General features: G+C 38.9%; 10 protein-coding genes across 10 annotated transcripts; 6 read left to right on the top strand and 4 right to left on the bottom strand.

Moving 5' to 3' along the window:
* Window positions 1–38: 38 nt before the first annotated feature.
* On the bottom strand, window positions 39–1,025 carry WALSEDRAFT_60520 (translocation protein). Its single transcript, XM_006958600.1, has 3 exons — window positions 960–1,025; window positions 808–908; window positions 39–764 (listed from the first exon to the last, which is right to left on the bottom strand). Exons 1-3 carry the CDS (start codon window positions 977–979, stop codon window positions 91–93), a joined length of 795 nt encoding a protein of 264 aa, XP_006958662.1. The 5' UTR covers window positions 980–1,025; the 3' UTR covers window positions 39–90.
* A 146-nt stretch (window positions 1,026–1,171) lies between these two features.
* On the top strand, window positions 1,172–3,121 carry WALSEDRAFT_60518 (cation efflux protein). Its single transcript, XM_006958599.1, has 12 exons — window positions 1,172–1,469; window positions 1,515–1,524; window positions 1,571–1,654; window positions 1,701–1,755; window positions 1,799–1,822; window positions 1,869–1,890; window positions 1,942–2,027; window positions 2,073–2,160; window positions 2,205–2,335; window positions 2,382–2,662; window positions 2,709–2,823; window positions 2,871–3,121. The coding sequence occupies exons 1-12, from the start codon at window positions 1,274–1,276 to the stop codon at window positions 3,111–3,113; spliced, it is 1,335 nt and encodes a 444-aa protein (XP_006958661.1). The 5' UTR covers window positions 1,172–1,273; the 3' UTR covers window positions 3,114–3,121.
* An 82-nt stretch (window positions 3,122–3,203) lies between these two features.
* WALSEDRAFT_60515 (hypothetical protein) lies at window positions 3,204–6,171 on the top strand. The gene is made up of 15 exons (XM_006958598.1): window positions 3,204–3,330; window positions 3,376–3,453; window positions 3,497–3,507; window positions 3,555–4,404; window positions 4,450–4,516; window positions 4,563–4,648; window positions 4,692–4,781; window positions 4,826–4,939; window positions 4,987–5,004; window positions 5,051–5,121; window positions 5,173–5,266; window positions 5,314–5,395; window positions 5,444–5,456; window positions 5,505–5,636; window positions 5,683–6,171. Exons 1-15 carry the CDS (start codon window positions 3,217–3,219, stop codon window positions 6,116–6,118), a joined length of 2,256 nt encoding a protein of 751 aa, XP_006958660.1. The 5' UTR covers window positions 3,204–3,216; the 3' UTR covers window positions 6,119–6,171.
* A 667-nt stretch (window positions 6,172–6,838) lies between these two features.
* Window positions 6,839–7,831, top strand: WALSEDRAFT_32747 (protein-L-isoaspartate O-methyltransferase; the record flags this gene model as incomplete). Its single annotated transcript, XM_006958597.1, has 7 exons — window positions 6,839–6,865; window positions 6,912–7,033; window positions 7,081–7,202; window positions 7,244–7,423; window positions 7,468–7,601; window positions 7,654–7,707; window positions 7,753–7,831. The coding sequence occupies 7 exons, from the start codon at window positions 6,839–6,841 to the stop codon at window positions 7,792–7,794; spliced, it is 681 nt and encodes a 226-aa protein (XP_006958659.1). The 3' UTR covers window positions 7,795–7,831.
* A 36-nt stretch (window positions 7,832–7,867) lies between these two features.
* On the top strand, window positions 7,868–10,816 carry WALSEDRAFT_60513 (trehalose 6-phosphate phosphatase; the record flags this gene model as incomplete). Its single annotated transcript, XM_006958596.1, has 4 exons — window positions 7,868–7,900; window positions 7,948–8,006; window positions 8,051–10,313; window positions 10,359–10,816. Coding segments are annotated over 4 exons (2,747 nt in total), but the record flags the coding sequence as incomplete, so codon positions are not given.
* On the bottom strand, window positions 10,313–12,034 carry WALSEDRAFT_69162 (hypothetical protein; the record flags this gene model as incomplete). The annotated part of the gene is made up of 2 exons (XM_006958595.1): window positions 10,313–10,936; window positions 10,985–12,034. 2 exons carry the CDS (start codon window positions 12,032–12,034, stop codon window positions 10,808–10,810), a joined length of 1,179 nt encoding a protein of 392 aa, XP_006958657.1. The 3' UTR covers window positions 10,313–10,807.
* A 722-nt stretch (window positions 12,035–12,756) lies between these two features.
* WALSEDRAFT_60512 (hypothetical protein) lies at window positions 12,757–13,294 on the top strand. The gene has a single exon (XM_006958594.1). It carries the CDS (start codon window positions 12,803–12,805, stop codon window positions 13,178–13,180), a length of 378 nt encoding a protein of 125 aa, XP_006958656.1. The 5' UTR covers window positions 12,757–12,802; the 3' UTR covers window positions 13,181–13,294.
* A 2,290-nt stretch (window positions 13,295–15,584) lies between these two features.
* Window positions 15,585–15,988, bottom strand: WALSEDRAFT_64567 (hypothetical protein; the record flags this gene model as incomplete). The annotated part of the gene is made up of 2 exons (XM_006958593.1): window positions 15,585–15,693; window positions 15,738–15,988. The coding sequence occupies 2 exons, from the start codon at window positions 15,986–15,988 to the stop codon at window positions 15,585–15,587; spliced, it is 360 nt and encodes a 119-aa protein (XP_006958655.1).
* A 942-nt stretch (window positions 15,989–16,930) lies between these two features.
* On the top strand, window positions 16,931–17,577 carry WALSEDRAFT_60511 (hypothetical protein). The gene is made up of 2 exons (XM_006958592.1): window positions 16,931–17,042; window positions 17,113–17,577. Exon 2 carries the CDS (start codon window positions 17,127–17,129, stop codon window positions 17,328–17,330), a length of 204 nt encoding a protein of 67 aa, XP_006958654.1. The 5' UTR covers window positions 16,931–17,042; window positions 17,113–17,126; the 3' UTR covers window positions 17,331–17,577.
* Window positions 17,536–18,863, bottom strand: HOG1 (mitogen-activated protein kinase HOG1). Its single transcript, XM_006958591.1, has 3 exons — window positions 18,787–18,863; window positions 18,694–18,742; window positions 17,536–18,646 (listed from the first exon to the last, which is right to left on the bottom strand). Exons 1-3 carry the CDS (start codon window positions 18,832–18,834, stop codon window positions 17,646–17,648), a joined length of 1,098 nt encoding a protein of 365 aa, XP_006958653.1. The 5' UTR covers window positions 18,835–18,863; the 3' UTR covers window positions 17,536–17,645.
* Window positions 18,864–19,167: the final 304 nt, after the last annotated feature.

Here is a 19,167-nt window from a genome sequence, read left to right as displayed (position 1 = left end):
TACGGGTTTTATGACGCTTCTATGACGCTCCAAAGTGGACATACTGTAATGCGAATGTATTAAGATAAAAGTATTAAACAACACAATTAATTACTCCTCTTTGGGACTATCAGCACGAGCATCACTATCACTTGGTGCAGCTGACGTGTTATTTGAGGCAACATTCTCCTGTGGTTGCAAATTTTCTTGAGAAGTAGATTGTTTTGACTCCTTCTTGGCCTTTTTCTTACCAGTTTTCTTCTTCTTTGGGTAATCCCACTCGTATAATGGTATAAATGAGTCAATGAATCCAACATCCTCAAAAAGATTAGGGAAAATCCAGACACCTGGACTGGCCGTGAACATAGTGATGATATAAATGATTAGCCTGATGATAGCGATAATGAAAAAGACTCCAATTAAGCCGAGTACAGCAACCGAGAGATACCAAACACCAATTCTCAAACTGGTAGGCCAGAGAGGGAACATAACACCGATGAAGATCACAGCAACCAAAGCAGCTGAGCCTAACATCGCCCTCAATTGTGATCCAGCATACAACCAAACGTAGTAGTCGTCTGGGTTGAACAACTGCTGGTTGTTGATTTTGAGCTCCCTAGGCGAATCCTTTCCGCCAATTGGATTGCCTCTGTCAACACGAAGGAAGTATGCGAATGGTATAATGCTATGGAGGACCTTGTTTGCATCTGCCTCAGTCGTGATTGGTGGTACATTCTTCAACTTTGCATAGCCAGGTGAGAGGAGCGCCTTTATAGCTGATCTTCCTATATTCTATTAGATTAATAGCAAAACCCAGTGTGGACACACCCTTAAAGTACTCTGCGCGCTTTCCGGAGAGTGCACCATTACGTATCTTCATCCCAGACTTCTCTCTGAGGAAGCTGACAACATTTTTGAGATCGACGGGGCTATTTTATTGTTAATAAATTGTTATATTCCTACTTCCACGCTCTCCTCACATCTTTTGCTGTTGTTCCATAATCGCTGTGTTGGCAGTTTGAAACAAAAAGCGTAACGTGGCCTTGGAATGCAATTTCATAGCTGGCATTTCCAGGATGGAGAAGAGCTACAAATTTCAAATACAGCCAGAATTTGAACAGAAACAGACGCGTATGTCTTGTATCTGATAGCGTGTATGACAGTTACATCTTAGCAATACCGTAGCTACATAGACATACATTCGATATTAGTTTATTGATTTTTAAATAGGAAATGTGTACCTCACAAATCAGGTCTGAAAACGACATCCAAGAAACGCTTTCGTAATCAGGAAATGGCGGGACTAGAGAAGACTCTAGAAAAGCCTCTAGTCAGTCGTAGCTATCGATTAACGAAAACCTATCTGAAAGTTATCCTCGATAACCCAGAATCGAGGCGGATATTTCAATTCTTATGCTTGAATTTCAGTTATATGTTCATACAGTTAGTCTATGGTGTATATACCAACTCATTGGGGTTAATATCAGATGGTACGTTCATATTGTAGTTGTTGTGATATGCTGATAAGCTTATAGCTATCCACATGGGTAAGTTAACGTATGTTCAACTAAGCAACACTATAACGGCGCATAGCATTCGACAATTTAGCTATAGCAATCGGATTATTCGCTTCTATTATGGCCACTTGGAAACCAGACTCTGACTTCACATATGGGTGTGTTGATTTAGAATTGGAATGATATATTCTAACGAAACACAAGTTATGGACGTGTAGAGACACTTAGTGGTTTTGCAAATGGCGTCTTACTTATCCTAGTATGTTTAACTTTCCTAGAGGAATGTTTCTAACCTAATCAAGATATCGTTATTCATCATTTTTGAGGTATGACAAGCAAGTGGTGTTAATTTCGCACTAACAATTACATAAGAGTATCGAAAGAATTATAAACCGTGCGTTTGTCTTTGACCAAATCGATTGTTCTCACTTACACACGAATGCAGCACCTGAAATGGAAGTTTCACAACTTATGGTTGTCAGTTTAGGTGGTTTATTCGTTAATCTCTTTGGAATGTTTGCTATGGGAGGAGTAAGTCGCTTCCGCTATCATATGCGCTTGTTGAATGGAAAATAGCACCATCATCACCATCACGGACATGGCCACTGCTCGCACTCCCACGATCATGGGCAAAAGCATGTGCATTCGCCAATACAAGCAGATAGTGAGTATCTAGCTAGGTATTTATAATATTGATGTCAGCTATAGCAGTTCATTCATATACAAATGATGAAAGTAAACCTTTAAAGGCTTCCGCTATTATGTCACATAGTCATGCAACTGAAGAACCTAAATCGCAAGATTATGGTGGCTTGTTCGGTAGTGCCGGAAGTCACGGCGTGAGTTGCCCTTTCTGCAAATAATTCACCGCTCAATCTATCTCAGCATGATGATGAGCATGCCCATCACCACGAACATTCACATACCCATACAGATCATCACAAGGAGCACTCTCATGATCATTCACATAGTCACTCACATTCACATTCTCACTCACACTCACACTCACATTCACATTCTCACTCAAATTCGCACCATTCCCACAATATGCGAGGTGTATTCCTGCACATACTCGCTGATACCATGGGATCAGTGGGTGTTGTAATCAGCACACTAATGATCCAATATTGGGGTTGGACAGGTTTTGATCCCATTGCATCTTTGTTGTAGGTGTTGACATCTCTGAGGAACTTCTCTAACACAGCCTAATAGCATTGCTGTGCTCATTATTGCGTCTGTCGTACCTTTAGTTATCGATTGCAGTAAAATTTTGAGTTTAAATGTTGGAGAAGCGAATGAGGCAAATATTAAAAAGACATTGACAGATGTGGGTGTTGACGCCTTTAAATTGATCTAATATTGATGACAACCCAGCTACTAAACATTGAAGGTTTAGATTCATACGAAAATGCCCGTTTCTGGCCTCAGGATGATTCAACGCTCTTGGGAGCGTTACATATAAAGATAAAATCACAAAATAATACTTTCGATCACGCTCATCGTCAGACTAAGAAACACAGCAGTGTTGAAAAAGTTGTCGACAAGGTTGAATATAAGTTACTCAATGGTATACCAGGATTGAAAGATGTAGCAATCCAAGTTGAACCCAGTTTGTAGATAATAAAATACAGAATATAAATTATATTTGTTGTTTTTTATTTTATATTTGCCCTAATGGATCCGCGCCGCCGTCAGTGATTCTTATCTGTGCTCACCGACGATGGATGCAGGACCGGCGGGAAGCAGCAAGAATTCCGATATGGAGGTGAAGCCGAAGAAGACGAGAAACAGGCAGGCCTTGAGTTGTACTGAGTGCAAGCGGCGGAAGATCAAGGTACGTCGTCGATTTCGCCGGTGAGAATGATGACTCAGTATGTAGTGCGATAGACAGCAACCCTGCGGCGCATGTACCAAGCGACATGAGGAACACAAGTGTGTGTGGGAAGAGAAGAAAGTTGTGAGTTTTCACCCTCTTTTGGCGTAACTCTAATAAAGTTTAGATAAAGCCAAGGTAGGGGTTATGGCGGAAATTATAGAATCCCACTAAAAGCCTTACAGTAGGACAAATCACCCATATTCAGACCAGGTCGCTTATCTACAGGAGCAACTCGCCGAGACACAGTCTTGTTTGCGGGGATTAGCCAGCTTTTTGCGATTCTCTGGCATACCAGTACCAAACAATATGTTTGACAATATGTCACGCCTCTCTCCTCCAAGTTCTGCGTTTAGAATGAACGATTTGGATTTGGAGGATGAAGAAACAGCTGCAGCATTCACGTTAGAAGGTATAGCTATGGGACGTAGACCAGACGATGATTTCAATGATGAGGCAGCCCTGCTGAGGCGCAAGAGAACGGACTCCGTCAATTCCCTCAGCAGAAGGACAGTGAAAGACACACCTGCACCCTTTTCAGGCGGTAACTCAGCACCGCTCTACTGTGATCCACCATCCGTTACAACTTCTCTGGATCAAAATGCTGGTTTCCCATTTACGCCAAAACCACAAGAAAGTATGTTCATGACAAAGGGAATATTGCAATATTTGCCAAATAAAGCCAAAGCAGACGTTTTGATAACATTCTATTTGCAACACCTCGAGTGGCTACATAAACCGCTCCATGTACCTACGTTCATCAGTGAATATAACCAATATTGGCAAGATATGAGCATTGGTTTTGCTACTGACAATATAGATCCAAAGTGGATGTCATTATACGCAAGTGTATTGTGTGTTTCTACGCATTTTGGCGGTGAATATTATTACAATAATGACCGGGTATTCGGCAATCCTGAAGTAGAAGCACGAAACGAGAAAGAAGCTGATATTTATTATCAGATTTCACGATCCGCTCTCTCACAGAGCGATTTCTTGATCAATCATTCATTAGAAGCTATCCAAACTATCATCGTAGGTCGTGTTTTCGCAGTAAGTTTGCAGCTAATGATATTTAAGATCCTAGGTTTATATCTTCACAACAAAAACCAAACTGAAACTCACTTGATATTGATGAGCACTGCTAGTATGTTCCATGTTTGGGACTAAGAGCAAGCTAACCCTTTCTTTAGTTAAGATGGCACAGTTGATGGGACTATCGCGCATACCGGACGAGAGTGCGGGTAGTGAGACTCAAGGTAATGTTGTCGAGAGAGAGGTATGCTGAACCTTGCTGTTATAATCAACTAACATCGATTCAGATGAGTCGACGCCTTTGGCACTCACTCGTCTTCCAAGATTCTTTCAATGCTTCTGCTAGTTCTTACAGCTACGCCATACATGTTGATCAGGTGTGTACTCAAAATTAAGTTTATCCTGACTAAAGATGATATAGATGACGACAAGCGTGCCTGCCAACGTTGATGATGACGAATTGATTGCCAATACAGCCATTCCTTTCGTTCCAGATAGTGTTTGGACAGATATGAGTTACTTCAGGAGCAAATTGGTGGGTGAAATGAGAATAAGACTGATAAAATCTTAACGAAATCTTAGCATTTTGCAAATATAACAGTGAGGAATGATAATTCAATTTGGACTACTCTGACTTAGACAATAGCGTAAAATTGTAGATACACTCAACCGGGATAGTAAAGGCTCCTATGAATTCGTAATTGAGATGGATACAGAGTGAGTTCAATTTTCGTTCGCTGTGTAACCAACAAAGCTCATCATCTATAGGTACCGAGCTGCTCTTGATCGTATTCCGTCGTTCTTAAGGCTAGATTTGACAGATTATGACCCGAAGGTGCTTTTAATGAAGCCATGCAGAGCTGTAAGTAATTATCTAAACAAGGCTATGTTTTACTCATAGTCTAATAGTGGGAACGACTAATGATGAGCTTTACTATACACAACCGACTGATGAGATTACATCGAGGCTATATGATCGAGGGTTATTCGAGTGAGTAATGAGTGTTTTCGTTTCCATAACTTATTCCAAATTCTACAGAACCAGAGTATTCGTGGGTTAATGCTTATAAATCATTCATCCATACTTAATCGTCACGCAGGGTCTCCACTCAAGCTTGCGTAGCTTCGGCCAAAACTTTGTTGGCCTTGATGAAAGAAGGAAGGAAGTACAATTGGCCAGCTAGTCGCTGGTGGGTTGTTCTCATACAGTGCTGGACAGCATCGATAGTAATGTGGGTATTATATACTGCTTTTTGATGTTCTAACAGGTAACTGAAGTCTTATCGACTTGTTCTACACAAGTGATGTCCATGAAGCAGAAGCAAAGAGCAAAGAAGTGCGCGAAGCACTTGTTATATTTAGAGATATACAACATGTTTCGACAGTTGCCAAGAAAGCAGTACTCACCCTCGACAGACTACTCGAGGAAGATAAAGAGAGAAGGGCAGACAGTACAGCATCAAAGAAACGAAAAATCTCAATTGAAGGATTCACACCTATTGGTTTAGCACCTAATTATCCGGGTCTACATGGTGATAATACCAACACCACTCGTCAACAGCAGTCAATGCTCAACACAATATTACCTGTACCACAATCAAGTAGTAACGTAGACAATAGTGGTGATGTTTGGGAGAATATGTTTAAGCAGGAGCTCGGGTTATTCCAAGATAGCAGTCTTGACTTTTGTTGGAAATTTGACGAATACGCATAGATATTATTGTAAATTAAATGTAAACTTTTTATTCATATGCTTTGCTAAGTGGATAGATATTCAATGGTCTTCTATCTTGAAATACAAGCTAAACCAGAATCAATTTTCATCCATCTTGTTTGACTTATAAGAATATTGCTTCTCGTTTTCAAGTTAAAAAGCTTACTTCTCATAATGTCATTTTTCTTATTCTTTTTACTTATTTTGAAATTGTTTGTCTCAAATATGTTGATATTTATTGTCTTGTCGTCGATTAATGACAATAGAACCAAATACTGTTACATCATTCGAAGTCAAACAGAAGTAATTATCAGATCGTGTACAATAAAGGTCGATTAATGTTGATTCTGACAAGAAATATCACTATTTCAGATTCTGGTGAATATTTTAACTTGTTTATATTGACTCTCTGGATTTGATAAGATCCTCTTACATCTATCCAATCGAGTTTAGTGTGAAATAATTACCTTCTCCACTTCAAAGTACTTCATTTACTAGTGTACAACTCTTTCGACACTGCCGTCGTATCTGTAATGCATATGACAGAGCGCTTACAAAGACATCAGATAGCTTGATCTACAAAAACTTCGCTACAAAAATAAAAACATTTGGATGATTTCATAATTCAGAATGAGTGTTATCTTTCAAATTACGTCGTTCATGTGGGTGTGACGCGAGAAATAAAAATAAGGATACTGAGTGAATGAATGAAGGGCTTGGATGTGTTCTGCTAAATCTAATGTTGATGTATGCCACTGACAAGTTAATACGTCATTTCTTACAACATAAACAGCTAATCAGCAACTTGAGAGCGTCTAAACTTATTTCAAGTGATGCAGTTGTAGCCGCTATGAAGAAAGTTGATAGAGCCAACTACGTCAGGATCAAATCGGCTGCTTATGAAGATAGTCCACAGTGAGCCCACGGTGGCACAATTTTGTGGCGCTAAATGATAAATACAGGTCTATTGGATACTCAGCTACAATTAGTGCACCACATATGCATGCGCACGCTACAGAGAATCTCCTCGATTATTTGAAACCGGGTTCGAAAGTATTGGATGTCGGTTCTGGCAGTGGATATTGTGGGTGTATGAACAAATAAGGTCATTCATTAACAGTACAGCTTGCGCTGTATTCCATCATCTAGTTGGACCTACTGGTAAAGTTGTCGGTGTTGACCACATAGACAAACTCGTAGAATTGAGCGAGTATAACTTGAAAAATGATGGATTAGGTGATATGCTTGATAGTGGGGCTATAAAAATGGTTACAGGTGACGGTAGACAGGGTTATGCAGATTCTGGTGAGTGTCTCATTGGAACGAAGGAATTTGTTGAAGAATTTCAGGACCGTATGATGCTATACATGTTGGCGCTGCAGCACCATCTATGCCAACCGCACTCGTACAACAGCTCGCCCAACCAGGTCGTATGTTCGTCCCTGTGGAGAAGAAATCTGGAAATGGCCAGTCGATCTGGCAGGTGAGAAAAAATGAGTTTAATAACAACGATATAAGTTAATATATATATGTAGGTCGATAAAGATGATAATGGTGCGTTACATTACGAAGAACTCATTTCGGTGATGGTATGTCGACTGATTAGACCAAAGAAGTAGCTAACAGCTATCTAGTACGTGCCATTGACAGACAGGAAGCAACAGATTGATTTTTAATTTTCTAAACACTTTATGATTTAATAGTGATTTCATTGATTCATTGCCTAGAATAATCCTTTGACGCATACTACAATGAGCTCAGTAGATCTAGAAGCTCAGTTCGGTGTGTAATGTTTGTTAGTGTAGTGCTAGTAATAACATAGCCCTCAGACGCTGAGTACTTCGCTGAACCATCAGAGAATAAGAATCCGCATGAGTCATTAGAAGAGGTGAGCAATTCACTAAACACTTGCTGGTCACTCACATCCCTTAGATACGTTGCACTATTGATCATCTGATAGATGATTACAAACATCAAGGAATAAATCTCACCGGTCAATTGATACATGTTTCACACTATTTGCCATTCGTATGCATGCTCAAGCACACAGACGATGATGAATTCAAAGAGGAATCTGAGCCAGTCGCCTCCAAGCCGATTCTCACTGAAGTCGATCAAGTAGGATTCGAAAGAAGGAGCGAGAACGCAGCAACTAGCGTACCACTTGGACCGTCTGGTTCTACTTCTGAACTACCAAGGAGGAGGAGAATGTCTGCCGTATCAGCTTATTCAGAGACACATCGGCCAAAGTGGACATTAGCCCAAAGAAGAGGTCATACAGCTATGAATGCAGGCATAAGAAGTCTTGGTAGCCAATTCCGTCAGACATCCATAGGCTGGCCGGGTGATTTGAGAGTAGGAAACCAAAATGGTGAACTCATAGAAGCATCATCTCTCACAGAAGTGGACAAGAGAGCCTTAGAAGAGGAACTAGAAGTGCAACGTGAGAGTCAGGTTGACGATATGAGCTGGTTACCAGTTTGGTTGGAAGACAAGATTGCCCATATGCATTACGAAGGCTACTGCAAGACTACCTTATGGCCATTATTTCATTACTTGATATGGCAGGAAGTTTTCCCTGAACAAGATGAATCCGACGACGCGACTTACCAGGCTTACTTGGAAGTGAACTGGGCATATGCCAAGAAAGTCGCAGAAATTTGGAAACCTGGTGATTTGGTTTTGGTACATGATTACCACTTATTATTAGTTCCAAAACTATTACGTTCACTTATTAATGAGGCTTACATCGGTTTATTCTTACATTCACCATTCCCATCGTCAGAAATCTTCAGATGTTTACCACGTCGTAAAGAAATTCTTGACGGTATGCTCGGGTCTAATCTCGTTTGTTTTCAAACATACTCTTACTCAAGGCACTTTTTGTCAAGCTGTATTAGAGTTTGTGGATATGAATCAACGAGTTCTGGCGTTGAAGCAAACGGATTCAATACCGCTATTTCCCACTGTCCTATTGGAATTGACGTAGAAAGAGTCTTACAAGATAGAGACGCAGATGGCGTTGAACCGAAGATAAATGCTCTTAGACAACTCTATCATGGTTGTAAAATTATTGTCGGAAGAGATAAACTCGACGTTGTTAAGGGTGTTGTTCAAAAATTACAAGCATTTAGAAAATTCCTCGAAGAATTTCCGGAATGGCGCAATAAAGTTGTGTTGATTCAAGTAACTTCACCATCAATCCACGAAGATGCAAAATTAGAATCTGATGTAGCAGATTTAGTTTCACATATCAACAACGAATTTGGTAGCTTGGGATTCACGCCTGTACATCATTACCATCAGATGGTAGAACGTGATGAGTATTTCGCTTTACTATCAGCTGCCGATTTAGGGTTAATTACTGCAACAAGAGATGGAATGAACACTACTTCACTAGAATATATAATGTGTCAATCTAAGACTTATCAATCACCATTGATTTTATCGGAATTCACGGGTATCGGTGGTATTCTTAACCAAACTATTAGAGTAAACCCATGGGATATATTTGGTACTGCCAGAGCAATCAATAAATGTTTGAAAATGTCTCAAGAGGATAAAAGTAAAAGACAAACAGAACTATTTAGAAGAGTGTCTTCACATACCTCCAAAACATGGGCTTTTACATTAATAAAAGAGTTACTGCGGAATTTAGGAGTTGGTCAAACCGCTAGAGTAACGCCATATTTAGATCATAACTTAATTAGTGGAAAATATAAAGATGCTAACAAGAGGTTATTGTTGTTTGATTACGATGGTACACTCACACCTATTGTTAGCAGCCCGTCAGCTGCAGTTCCAGGTGCAAAACTTAAAGAAATATTACCAAGAATCACTTCAGATGAACGTAACATCGTTTTTATAGTCAGTGGACGTGATGCCAACTTCCTTAGTGAACATCTCGGACATATTCCAAATATTGGTCTGAGTGCAGAACACGGTTGTTTTATCAAGGAGCCAAACAGCAAAGATTGGTGGAACCTTACTGATAACATGGACATGAGCTGGATGGATGATGTAGAAGATATTTTCAAATACTTCACCGAAAGAACAATTGGATCGCATATAGAGAGGAAAAAAGCTAGTATTACTTGGCATTACCGTAATTGTGATGCCGAATTTGGTTCTTTCCAATGCAAGCAATGTCAAGACTTACTGGAGAGCAACGTTGTTAGCAAAAAGCCAGTTGAGGGTGAGTTGAGTTGATATTTAAGTGATTCACACTTACGATTGACAGTATTGGTCGGTAAAAAGAATCTTGAAGTTCGTCCATTAGCAGTCAACAAGGGTGAAATAGTCAAGAGGGTACTCTACAACCATTCTGATTCTGAGTTCGTTATGTGCGCAGGTGATGATAAGACAGATGAGGATATGTTCAGATCATTATCTGATATATTTGTTTTAGCACCAGGTTCAACACCATCACTTAAGCCAATAATGAATGCGCCAGTTAGCGCTACCTTAAGTAATGAAGATACTGAAGAAACCCCAACTAAGGAAATTAACGCTAACCCTGATGATATCTTCACAATCACTATCGGTCCAGCATCTAAACGAACACTGGCCGGATGGCATTTAACCACACCTGAGCAACTTATCGATGCACTCGAAGTTCTCTCAAACGAGTAATTTATAATTTCTATTTTTTATTTGGTTTTTTTATGATAATGCACGAACAGAACAATCTTAATTATTATTGTTTATTCTCCTTAAACCATCCTTTGCTTGAAGTTTCCCCTGTAAGAGACCAATCTCTTCGGATTTTGCGATGGCTTTCGTATATTGCTCCTTAGCTTTATCTGAATTTTTGAGCATCTTGGTGCTTTGTTAGCGATTAAATCATCTCCGAAGATAAGTACTCACCTCATTCAATACACCCAAGTTGAATAATCCAACTGCGAGTGTGTGATCACAGATCCTACTCCGTTTATCATCCCTTTTAGTATTCTCGACTGCATTTTCGACAATATCTACGCTCTTATCAGCCCAACTGAGAGCCGTCTTGAGATTTTTAGTGGATGGATGCGTCGTCAGAACTTGTGAAAGATTACTCATGAGTAAACCAGCTCTACAACGTTCATCACTTGTTGGATCACGCGTTCTCTTCTCCTTTGGTGGAAGGAGTAACGAAATAGTCTGAACGTAGAGTGGTACTGCGTCAGCTGGTCTTCCTCTTTCCGCAAAAAGACCTGCTAGGCGCTCTAAAGAGGCACCTAAATCAGACTTTGATACCCAATTAGGTAACTCTAATTCATGTACTAAGATGACTTCACCATCTGTAGCTCTCTTTATTTCTGAATTTTTGTCCATTTTTAATCCAATTTTCAACATTTGTTCTATTCCCCATTCGTAGTACTTTTCAGCAGCGTCTTGTCGACCAAATCTAAGGCAAAGATCACCCATTTTCTGACTGAGTGCTATTGATCGATGTTGTTCACTACTACTAGGTGAGTCTAATGCTAATAGACTAGATAAAGCGTCCTGTAATACTGCTAACGCATTTTGTGGTGTATTCGCTAATTCATATACATTTGAAAGTGAGATTTGTAATCCAGTGAGTGCAATTGTTTTAGATACACCCATCTGTTTGTATGATTCATCCGAAAGATTGCGCCCTTTCTCTATTGCAGTTGTGAATGCAGCTATTGACTTATCAAAATCTCCAACGTGCTTGAATTTAATACCCAAACGAACATCGTTGCGTATATCTTCTGGCCATTCTCTGAAAAGCGAGTAATATTCAAGTACTGTGTAGATCGTTACTCCGAGACCTGTGCATGCGAGCAAACCAAATAGTGTACCCTGCCTTATACCTCTAGGTTGCTGAGCCTGGGTTTGTGTAGATCTGATAATACCCCGTCTCGTAGCATTCAAGCATGGTACGCGAGCATATCGCCCGAAATTTCTCAACATGGTGGTATCAAGGGAAGAAGATTACGTAATTAAGATTTTACGTATTTATGAAAAATATAATTTTATCACATTGCTTTTCTAAATATGACTGTGAAGATCAGACCTTAATTACTTAGATGTTTTCTTCGGATCTCTTCTGCAACTGAAGAACGATTTCGGAATGAAATACTAGGGCAAGATTAACCATAGATTGGGAATGAAAGTGGATTATGTAAAAGAAAGGTATCGCTACTCTAAATCAGTTGGGATAAATTACTAAGGCGTTAGGCGATCTAAATCTATAAACCACAAAAAGAAAGAGTATTCCAAGGGGTAACAGTCTATACTATCCAATAAGGACTGCCAAAATACATAAGACGATAGTGATGAAATGAAGACCAAATTATACACACAAGCAATAGGAAGACTAGATTGGTGATCCCAAGCGTCAAGGGGAGATATAGCCTTCGCATCAAGTATGTATTGGATATACTTAAACCCCCGTATCAGTTGTGGAACACTGTAAGACAAATATCTAGTCACCTCGAGAACACCATAAACGCGAAGATAGGATTCAACAGGATCATATAGACGTTTGCTCGAAACTTTAAAGGAGTTATATTAATGAACATGCGGACAGTGAAAAGTATAAAGCAGGAATATTCTGTACAAAAATATAATCTGAATGATCAATATATAACATTTTATCTCAATAAAAAAGAAAAACCTTATTTTTAATAAAAGATTAGGTATTGGTGGTTGTCTTTTAACTATATTGTCTGATAAATCATGATTAGGAGGACACACTTTAGACAAGAGAAACATGAGGTTTCCTGCCCAGTCTTTGCAGAAGTTAGAAAAGGAAATGACAATCTATATATCAAAGACGATGGTAAAGAAAAAAGGCTATTTGGAATTACACTACGGGCGTACAAGGACGCACAACTACCTTTATTTTTTCTTACCCTGCCCATGGTATTTTACAACGTACTCTGGTGTGCTAAGTATACTGGGCCTGGTGATAGGTTCCCCGACCCCACCATTATTTGGCCAAAAGGTGATTGTCGTTGGTGTTATAGATCCTATGAAACATCGGATGATTCGCATATCTCATTGAGGAATAACCTGAAAAGATGGTATGACGATAGTATATTTGAGATTATCTAAAATTGTTACCAGTCTTAGCGCTAACCTGTATTTTATGTTACATCATAAGCCTAAAGTCTCTATTTCCTAATAACATAACCAACACTAAAGAGTCCCTATATAGATGTCTCATTACCTGTTATTCTCTTTGTGCCAAATAACGTGATTTAATAACAAGAATAATCGTAGTTCTGTAAGATGTAGATGTTATCGAATTGCGTACTACTTTTTAGATATATATCAATATCATCTCAACAGGAAAGTTGAAGTATTTTTGATAGATCGATTCGTAATAATAGTGTCTAGTCAAAAGGTACTCGTGAGGTCAATAATCGTATGGCGACGATATCAGTGAGCACATTACATTAGAATTGTGATATCAGTGATTTACCAGGGGTTTAGATAACCCCTGGAGCTGTAACAATATGTATGAGACTGGTAAGCAATGGAGAAATCATCAGTTTTAGTGCCTCATTAGACCGAGATCTCCTAGCAGTTCCACCTTTACTTGTTTCAGGAGCTAGCAAGTTTCTGACACTAACGCATCCTCAAATGGTTCGAATAAAACACGCTGATCGTCGTCATTTTGTAACACAAAGTGTTTTCATAGTCTACAGGTGCTTAAAGATACATGCTTCACAGAACCTTCGTACCTCATTTATTGTTTTGCTTGCACATCATATTGGTTACTTTACTTTATGTGGGGGTTTTCATCTATTATGTTTCACATAAAACTACGGAAAATTTGAATTGTCAGCGACGACCCGGACAAAAGTGCAATAGAGAAGCTTAATCCACTCTCCAAATCTACTTTAGCCCATACTCATATTTATCGTGCGTTACACCAGTTAGTAACAAATAAAACACATCAAACATACTACGTCTTCTCGTGACAAGTATTGGCTTCTTCCCACACCGGCCGCCTCTGTATTAGGAATACGAAGGCCTGAAACAGTGTAAACACTTGTTTATAATATACCTGTGCCATTTGTTACTCTATGGACAGTGGATCAACTATCCCACATGCAGTTTTCTGATATGGAAAATTTTGACCCCTCAGCGACGAACCGGGAAAAAGTGCATTTGAAAAGCTCAATCTGCTCCACACTTCAGTCTAATCCTATAGAGCCATACTTCCCAAAAAGCATACCTAACCGATTTTGAGATGCCTTGCATTTACCCGGTTCGACCCGATTCTTATATGTCTCCTTAGAGGACATCTGTTATTCAGCTATACAAGTGTATGAAGGTTCTTTCCGTCTAACTTTTTGGGGCTTAGGTCGACTTTTACTAGTTTTTCGATCTTGAAACCTTGGCTGTCTTCGATGGGACGTTAAGCTTTAAATAAACCAGCGCATGGACAGCGGGTATCTTTGGTGTGATGTAACATAATAGTCGCTCATTGAAAGATAAGAAGTCAGGAACATACGGAAATTTCGAAGTCATATAATTCTTTGTATGTCCTTTCTGACAAGAGAGGAGAAGATAAGTACGTCATTTAATGGAAATCTTTAGGCAGAGAAAGGCCACCAACATTTTGCACAAATGTCACAGTCGTGAGTATTCCGAGTGCTAGTGTACACATTAGGTGCTGCCACACTATTTGAGATTCAACTTAGCATGAGCAGAGTGAACATTTGAACCATAGACAGGCGGTAGAACAAATATGACAAGTGAAATAAACACATCCTAAACCAGTCACCAGTTTCCCGGGCTCCTCGACTTAATCAAAGAGTTGCCAATATAATAAATTTTCGATCGGTTGTTATACTTATATTGTATGACCAACAATATCGCAAACATTGTATATGATAGCAGAACATCATGTTCATCTCAGTAAATCTCTCCTGAATATCAGCGTTTTGACCCCCAAGGAAGTTTTATAGAATTGTGCGGACGACCCCAACGCCAAGAAATATTGTCAAAGTTCAAACTCGGACAAGTATAAAAGTAGAGGGTTTAATACCTTATATCGGCCATATGGGAGCGCTTTCTGGTTTTCGGTTTCGTACACTTGCTAATGCGGTATCATATCGGTTCACTAAAGATCAGTATGACACAGGCCACCAGATGATCTTGATTTTCAAAGAAATGTAAGAGAAATAATTGGAACTTTAGATAAATCAAATGAGTATAGCTATTATTTTATTATTCGCATAGAATGTATATTGTTAGATTAGTTTACATGAAATGGAAGATAACACGGTCTCGATAACCATTCGTGATATTTGTGACAATAAAACGAGACAATATATGTATACGGATTACTGGTGGATTTCAACACTAAATCAGTGTAATAGGCACCTCTGTGGTATAAAATAACTCAAAAACAGGCTATTCAACGTCGAATGTTTTAATATCTATGAATGCGTAACAAAATTGAAATTTATAATGTATCTCCAGACTAGTTCTAAACGTTCTTTCTCTATAGACATACAGTTGCTGCTAAGCCAAAAGCTAGAATAGCGAAAATCTTAGGTACTTGGCGTGTAGCAGAAGAAGTTGGTCCAAGGTAATTGCTGACTACTCGAGTGCTTCTGATGTTAAAATATCGTTGGATACAGTAAAAACAACTTACTATCCACAATCTGCGATATATGTACCATCGCAATCACCTCCCACTAAAAGGATACCGTCACGTATCTTCTCGTACTCGGGTGGTTCATCAGAGCATGGGCTGTCACCTAGTGGTCCGGTGTAAGTACCATTTTGAAGATTTCCAGGTTGATCCACGGTGTCATATTTTACACAACAATCAACGCAAGAAGTAACATTGGACGCTTCTATTTGCCCTATAGCATTAGTAAACTTCAATTCTAAAGCGACCATGGTTTACTATAAGGGATTATGTATAATAAAAGTCAGATTTGATGCAGTTGCCGAAGGAAGGACCCTCTTTTCTAATCGACAATCCGAATTAATCAAACTGTCGGTAAAATACGAGTTTACCGAATAATTTGATACTGATCATAACTAACATGTATAATCGAACACTTAACCGAGATTATTGGGTTATTGGTACATTATATCACTAAATTGATTGTGTTGGTATTATCAGTCGAGTGAATAAACTTCCGAAATGGTTTTAATAAAATTTAGCTTTTTTACGTGATTGACATGTTCTAAATGGACTCAAGTTAGACTGCTACAGACAATATGTAATAAAGTCTTTTCAGAAGTGTGCAGCATTGGTGATCACCTAGAACGCCTTATATAAACTATGTGTTTTATTCAATAATACATTCATTTAGATTGCCTAGGTTCTCTACTCGTACCCAGGACGCTTACCTCAAGCGATCTGAGGAAAGAATATAATGCATTATTCTCGTTACATATCATCCTTTAAGTTTATATTCAGGCATTGTAAAGAGAAAGTAGAGTATGTCGAACATAGGCCCCTCACCTTACATGTTGAGCATTAGTTAGTCGTCTTCAGAACCTTCGATGTAATGTAAATCTGATTTACTAAGGATGTGACCAAAGGTAGTTTGAGCCGGAGAGCCTTCTTTTCTCCGCGGTCTCCAACAAGAAGGAGCGGAGCAACTGTTCCTTACTCTAGGAGAAAATTTTTAAAGGAGTTCACAGCCAGTTCCAATTCAAACAAAGATAGTACTTAGTACTCGTCCATCTGTTAGGGGCTTCTTAAATTAGGTTGGATCTTTGGAAAGAACTCAACAACTTTATTTCCTTGTTTGGCAGATTTTGAAAGTACTATTATATATCTGGATTACATATCGATGTGGTTGTTTGGTAAAGGATTGAGCTATGTATCTCAAAAGCAAATGATACAAATATGGATCAATATGGGAAATCTTGTTTTGAGCTCATATTCCGCTTATATTAAACGTTGAAAGAATTACTAGTGAAAAAGCTATTAAAGAAGGTAAAATTATCGTGTGGAGTGCCCAACTTCTAGCGCTAATGTAAATTCATGATCTTAACTCAGACGACAGGGCAATGATTATACATGAAGAAATCTATGCTTTTGATTATGGAGTATAAACCTAGATATACCCTTCGAAATTATCTCGACAGATGTAAATGGCCCCAATTGCATGTAAGTCTTGGACTCATACTACTGTCGTTGAATGTCTATGTTATCGATGGATGCCATGAGGTTATTTCTAGCATGATGAAAGCATATCTCGACTATATGAATAAGGCTAGCTAAGACGACGGCATTCCTACTAGTGCTTGTGCTACGTATCCTTCGTCAATTTCGAATGCTTGCCTAGCTAGTTGAGTGTTTTAGATCTAACCCAATGACATACAGGAGAAATGGGTTACCATTATTTAGTTTTAAAATTAGCTGAAGCGAATTTGCGTTAAATCATATCACTCTATCTACTTCAATTCCTTCTCTCTTAGGAGGATTTAAGTTATTTCATCACTGACAGAACGCAATATAGACAACTGACATAAAGTACTTTAGAATTTATATATTTCAACAGAAAACAATTTTTCGTAAACAATTCGTAAAAGGTTATTAAGAAGCGCCAGCTGTGGTTGTTGAAGGTGTCATTTCTTGTTCCGAGTCGACGTTGACGTTATGGAAATCCAAGATCTCGGAGTACATCATAACTTTCCATTGATCAACGGGCAAATCAGCATCATTGAAACTCCAATCGAACCTTTCATTAGCGACAGGTTCATCGGATGGGTCGTGATATGGTGCTAAGTAAGGATGTTGAATAGCATCAGCAGCCGTTATTCTCTCCTTTGGATTGAAATCTAACATTTTCTCTAATAAATCTATTTCTTCTTCGCTGGCGTTAGGGAAACGCTGTTGGAATGGTATTTTCTCTCTCTTCGGGAGTGCGTCAACGAATCTCCTTGTGTTTTCAGACGTGATTGTGTTAATAACATCTTCAGGTGGTGAACCGAGCAACTCAGTGATTACTGTCAATTGATGAACGTGATCTTTACCAGGGAAGATCGGACGACCGTCGATCATTTCAGCGAAAATGCAACCAACTGACCAGATATCAACGGCACTGTCGTATTCTTGCCAGGTGAGCATAATTTCAGGTGCTCTGTAATATCTTGTACTGACGTAACCGGTCATTTGTGGATCTTGCAATCTAGCTAAACCGAAATCACAGATCTTCAAATCGCAGTTCTCATTTATCAAGATATTTGAAGGTTTAAGATCACGATGGACAACACCAGCTGGGTGTACGAACTTGAGTGCTCGTAACATTTGATATAAGAAATATTGTACGAATTGTCGCTCTAAAGGTCTCGAAGAGAGTAATCTGTGTAAATCTGTACCTAACAACTCTGTAATAAAGTAAATATCCTCGCCCGGACTAATAAAGACATCGAGTAATGAAATAATATTCTCGTGTCTAAGGTGTTTTAATAACTTGAGCTCTCTGTAGGTTCTCTTTGCTAAAACAGCTGCGGAGAATGGCTTCATTACTTTCTTTATAGCGACTGGACCAGAGGTTTTCTGATCGATTGAGGAGCACAAGAGACCGAATGCACCTTTGTGATATTAGAGGCAATATGCGAGTCTATAGAGGCTAACTCACCCATACCGATTGGCTGCAAGTCAGTATACCTCGTCGTAACTTGGAATACCTATAGCTGTTAGTTTAAACTATTAAAAAAAGGATTATGCATACATTTCCGAAAACGCTTAATTTAACGAAACTACTGTCATCTTGAGACATTTTTTTATTATTGTTATAAACAAGAAGGATGCCTCTACGCCAAAATCTGGTGAAGGGGTTAAAATGGAGTGCGGTGAATGACGTCATAATGAATAAATTAATACATGGCTAGATATTTATTGAAATTATTATTAATGGATTCTTCAGGTTCTGTAGATTTTCTGGACAATTGCGAACTCTTTATTAAGTCGTATAAGTCCGCTGTGCCAACGTAGTTTATGTGTTGTTTGTTAATTAAATGTAGATCTTCTGCTTTTACCCTATCTAAACAATGTTGTTTTAACCTCGATAACTGAAATCTGCAAGCTATGCTGTACAAATTTATTAGTTCGA

This window comes from Wallemia mellicola, assembly GCF_000263375.1.
Source record: "Wallemia mellicola CBS 633.66 unplaced genomic scaffold WALSEscaffold_11, whole genome shotgun sequence".
Lineage (NCBI taxonomy): Eukaryota > Fungi > Basidiomycota > Wallemiomycetes > Wallemiales > Wallemiaceae > Wallemia > Wallemia mellicola.
The sequence above is the reverse complement of the archived record's forward strand: the minus strand, read 5'-3'. Positions and strand labels throughout refer to the sequence as shown.

What these genes read in the sequence shown, in the direction of transcription:
- WALSEDRAFT_60518 (XM_006958599.1), top strand. Translation starts at nt 1,274, where the DNA reads ATGGCGGGACTAGAGAAGACTCTAGAAAAGCCTCTAGTCAGTCGTAGC. An exon ending in ATGGCGTCTTACTTATCCTA is followed by an intron (nt 1,756 to 1,798) that starts GTATGTTTAACT and finishes AACCTAATCAAG; the next exon opens with ATATCGTTATTCATCATTTT. An exon ending in GATCCCATTGCATCTTTGTT is followed by an intron (nt 2,663 to 2,708) that starts GTAGGTGTTGAC and finishes ACAGCCTAATAG; the next exon opens with CATTGCTGTGCTCATTATTG.
- WALSEDRAFT_60511 (XM_006958592.1), top strand. Translation starts at nt 17,127, where the DNA reads ATGAAGAAATCTATGCTTTTGATTATGGAGTATAAACCTAGATATACC.
- WALSEDRAFT_60520 (XM_006958600.1), bottom strand. Translation starts at nt 979, where the DNA reads ATGGAACAACAGCAAAAGAT. An exon ending in ATGGAACAACAGCAAAAGAT is followed by an intron (nt 909 to 959) that starts GTGAGGAGAGCG and finishes ACAATAAAATAG; the next exon opens with CCCCGTCGATCTCAAAAATG. An exon ending in GCGCGCAGAGTACTTTAAGG is followed by an intron (nt 765 to 807) that starts GTGTGTCCACAC and finishes AATAGAATATAG; the next exon opens with GAAGATCAGCTATAAAGGCG.
- WALSEDRAFT_60515 (XM_006958598.1), top strand. Translation starts at nt 3,217, where the DNA reads ATGGATGCAGGACCGGCGGGAAGCAGCAAGAATTCCGATATGGAGGTG. An exon ending in GATATTGATGAGCACTGCTA is followed by an intron (nt 4,517 to 4,562) that starts GTATGTTCCATG and finishes CCCTTTCTTTAG; the next exon opens with TTAAGATGGCACAGTTGATG. An exon ending in TGGACAGCATCGATAGTAAT is followed by an intron (nt 5,637 to 5,682) that starts GTGGGTATTATA and finishes AGGTAACTGAAG; the next exon opens with TCTTATCGACTTGTTCTACA.
- WALSEDRAFT_60512 (XM_006958594.1), top strand. Translation starts at nt 12,803, where the DNA reads ATGATTAGGAGGACACACTTTAGACAAGAGAAACATGAGGTTTCCTGC.
- HOG1 (XM_006958591.1), bottom strand. Translation starts at nt 18,834, where the DNA reads ATGTCTCAAGATGACAGTAGTTTCGTTAAATTAAGCGTTTTCGGAAAT. An exon ending in AATTAAGCGTTTTCGGAAAT is followed by an intron (nt 18,743 to 18,786) that starts GTATGCATAATC and finishes TAACAGCTATAG; the next exon opens with GTATTCCAAGTTACGACGAG. An exon ending in CTTGCAGCCAATCGGTATGG is followed by an intron (nt 18,647 to 18,693) that starts GTGAGTTAGCCT and finishes AATATCACAAAG; the next exon opens with GTGCATTCGGTCTCTTGTGC.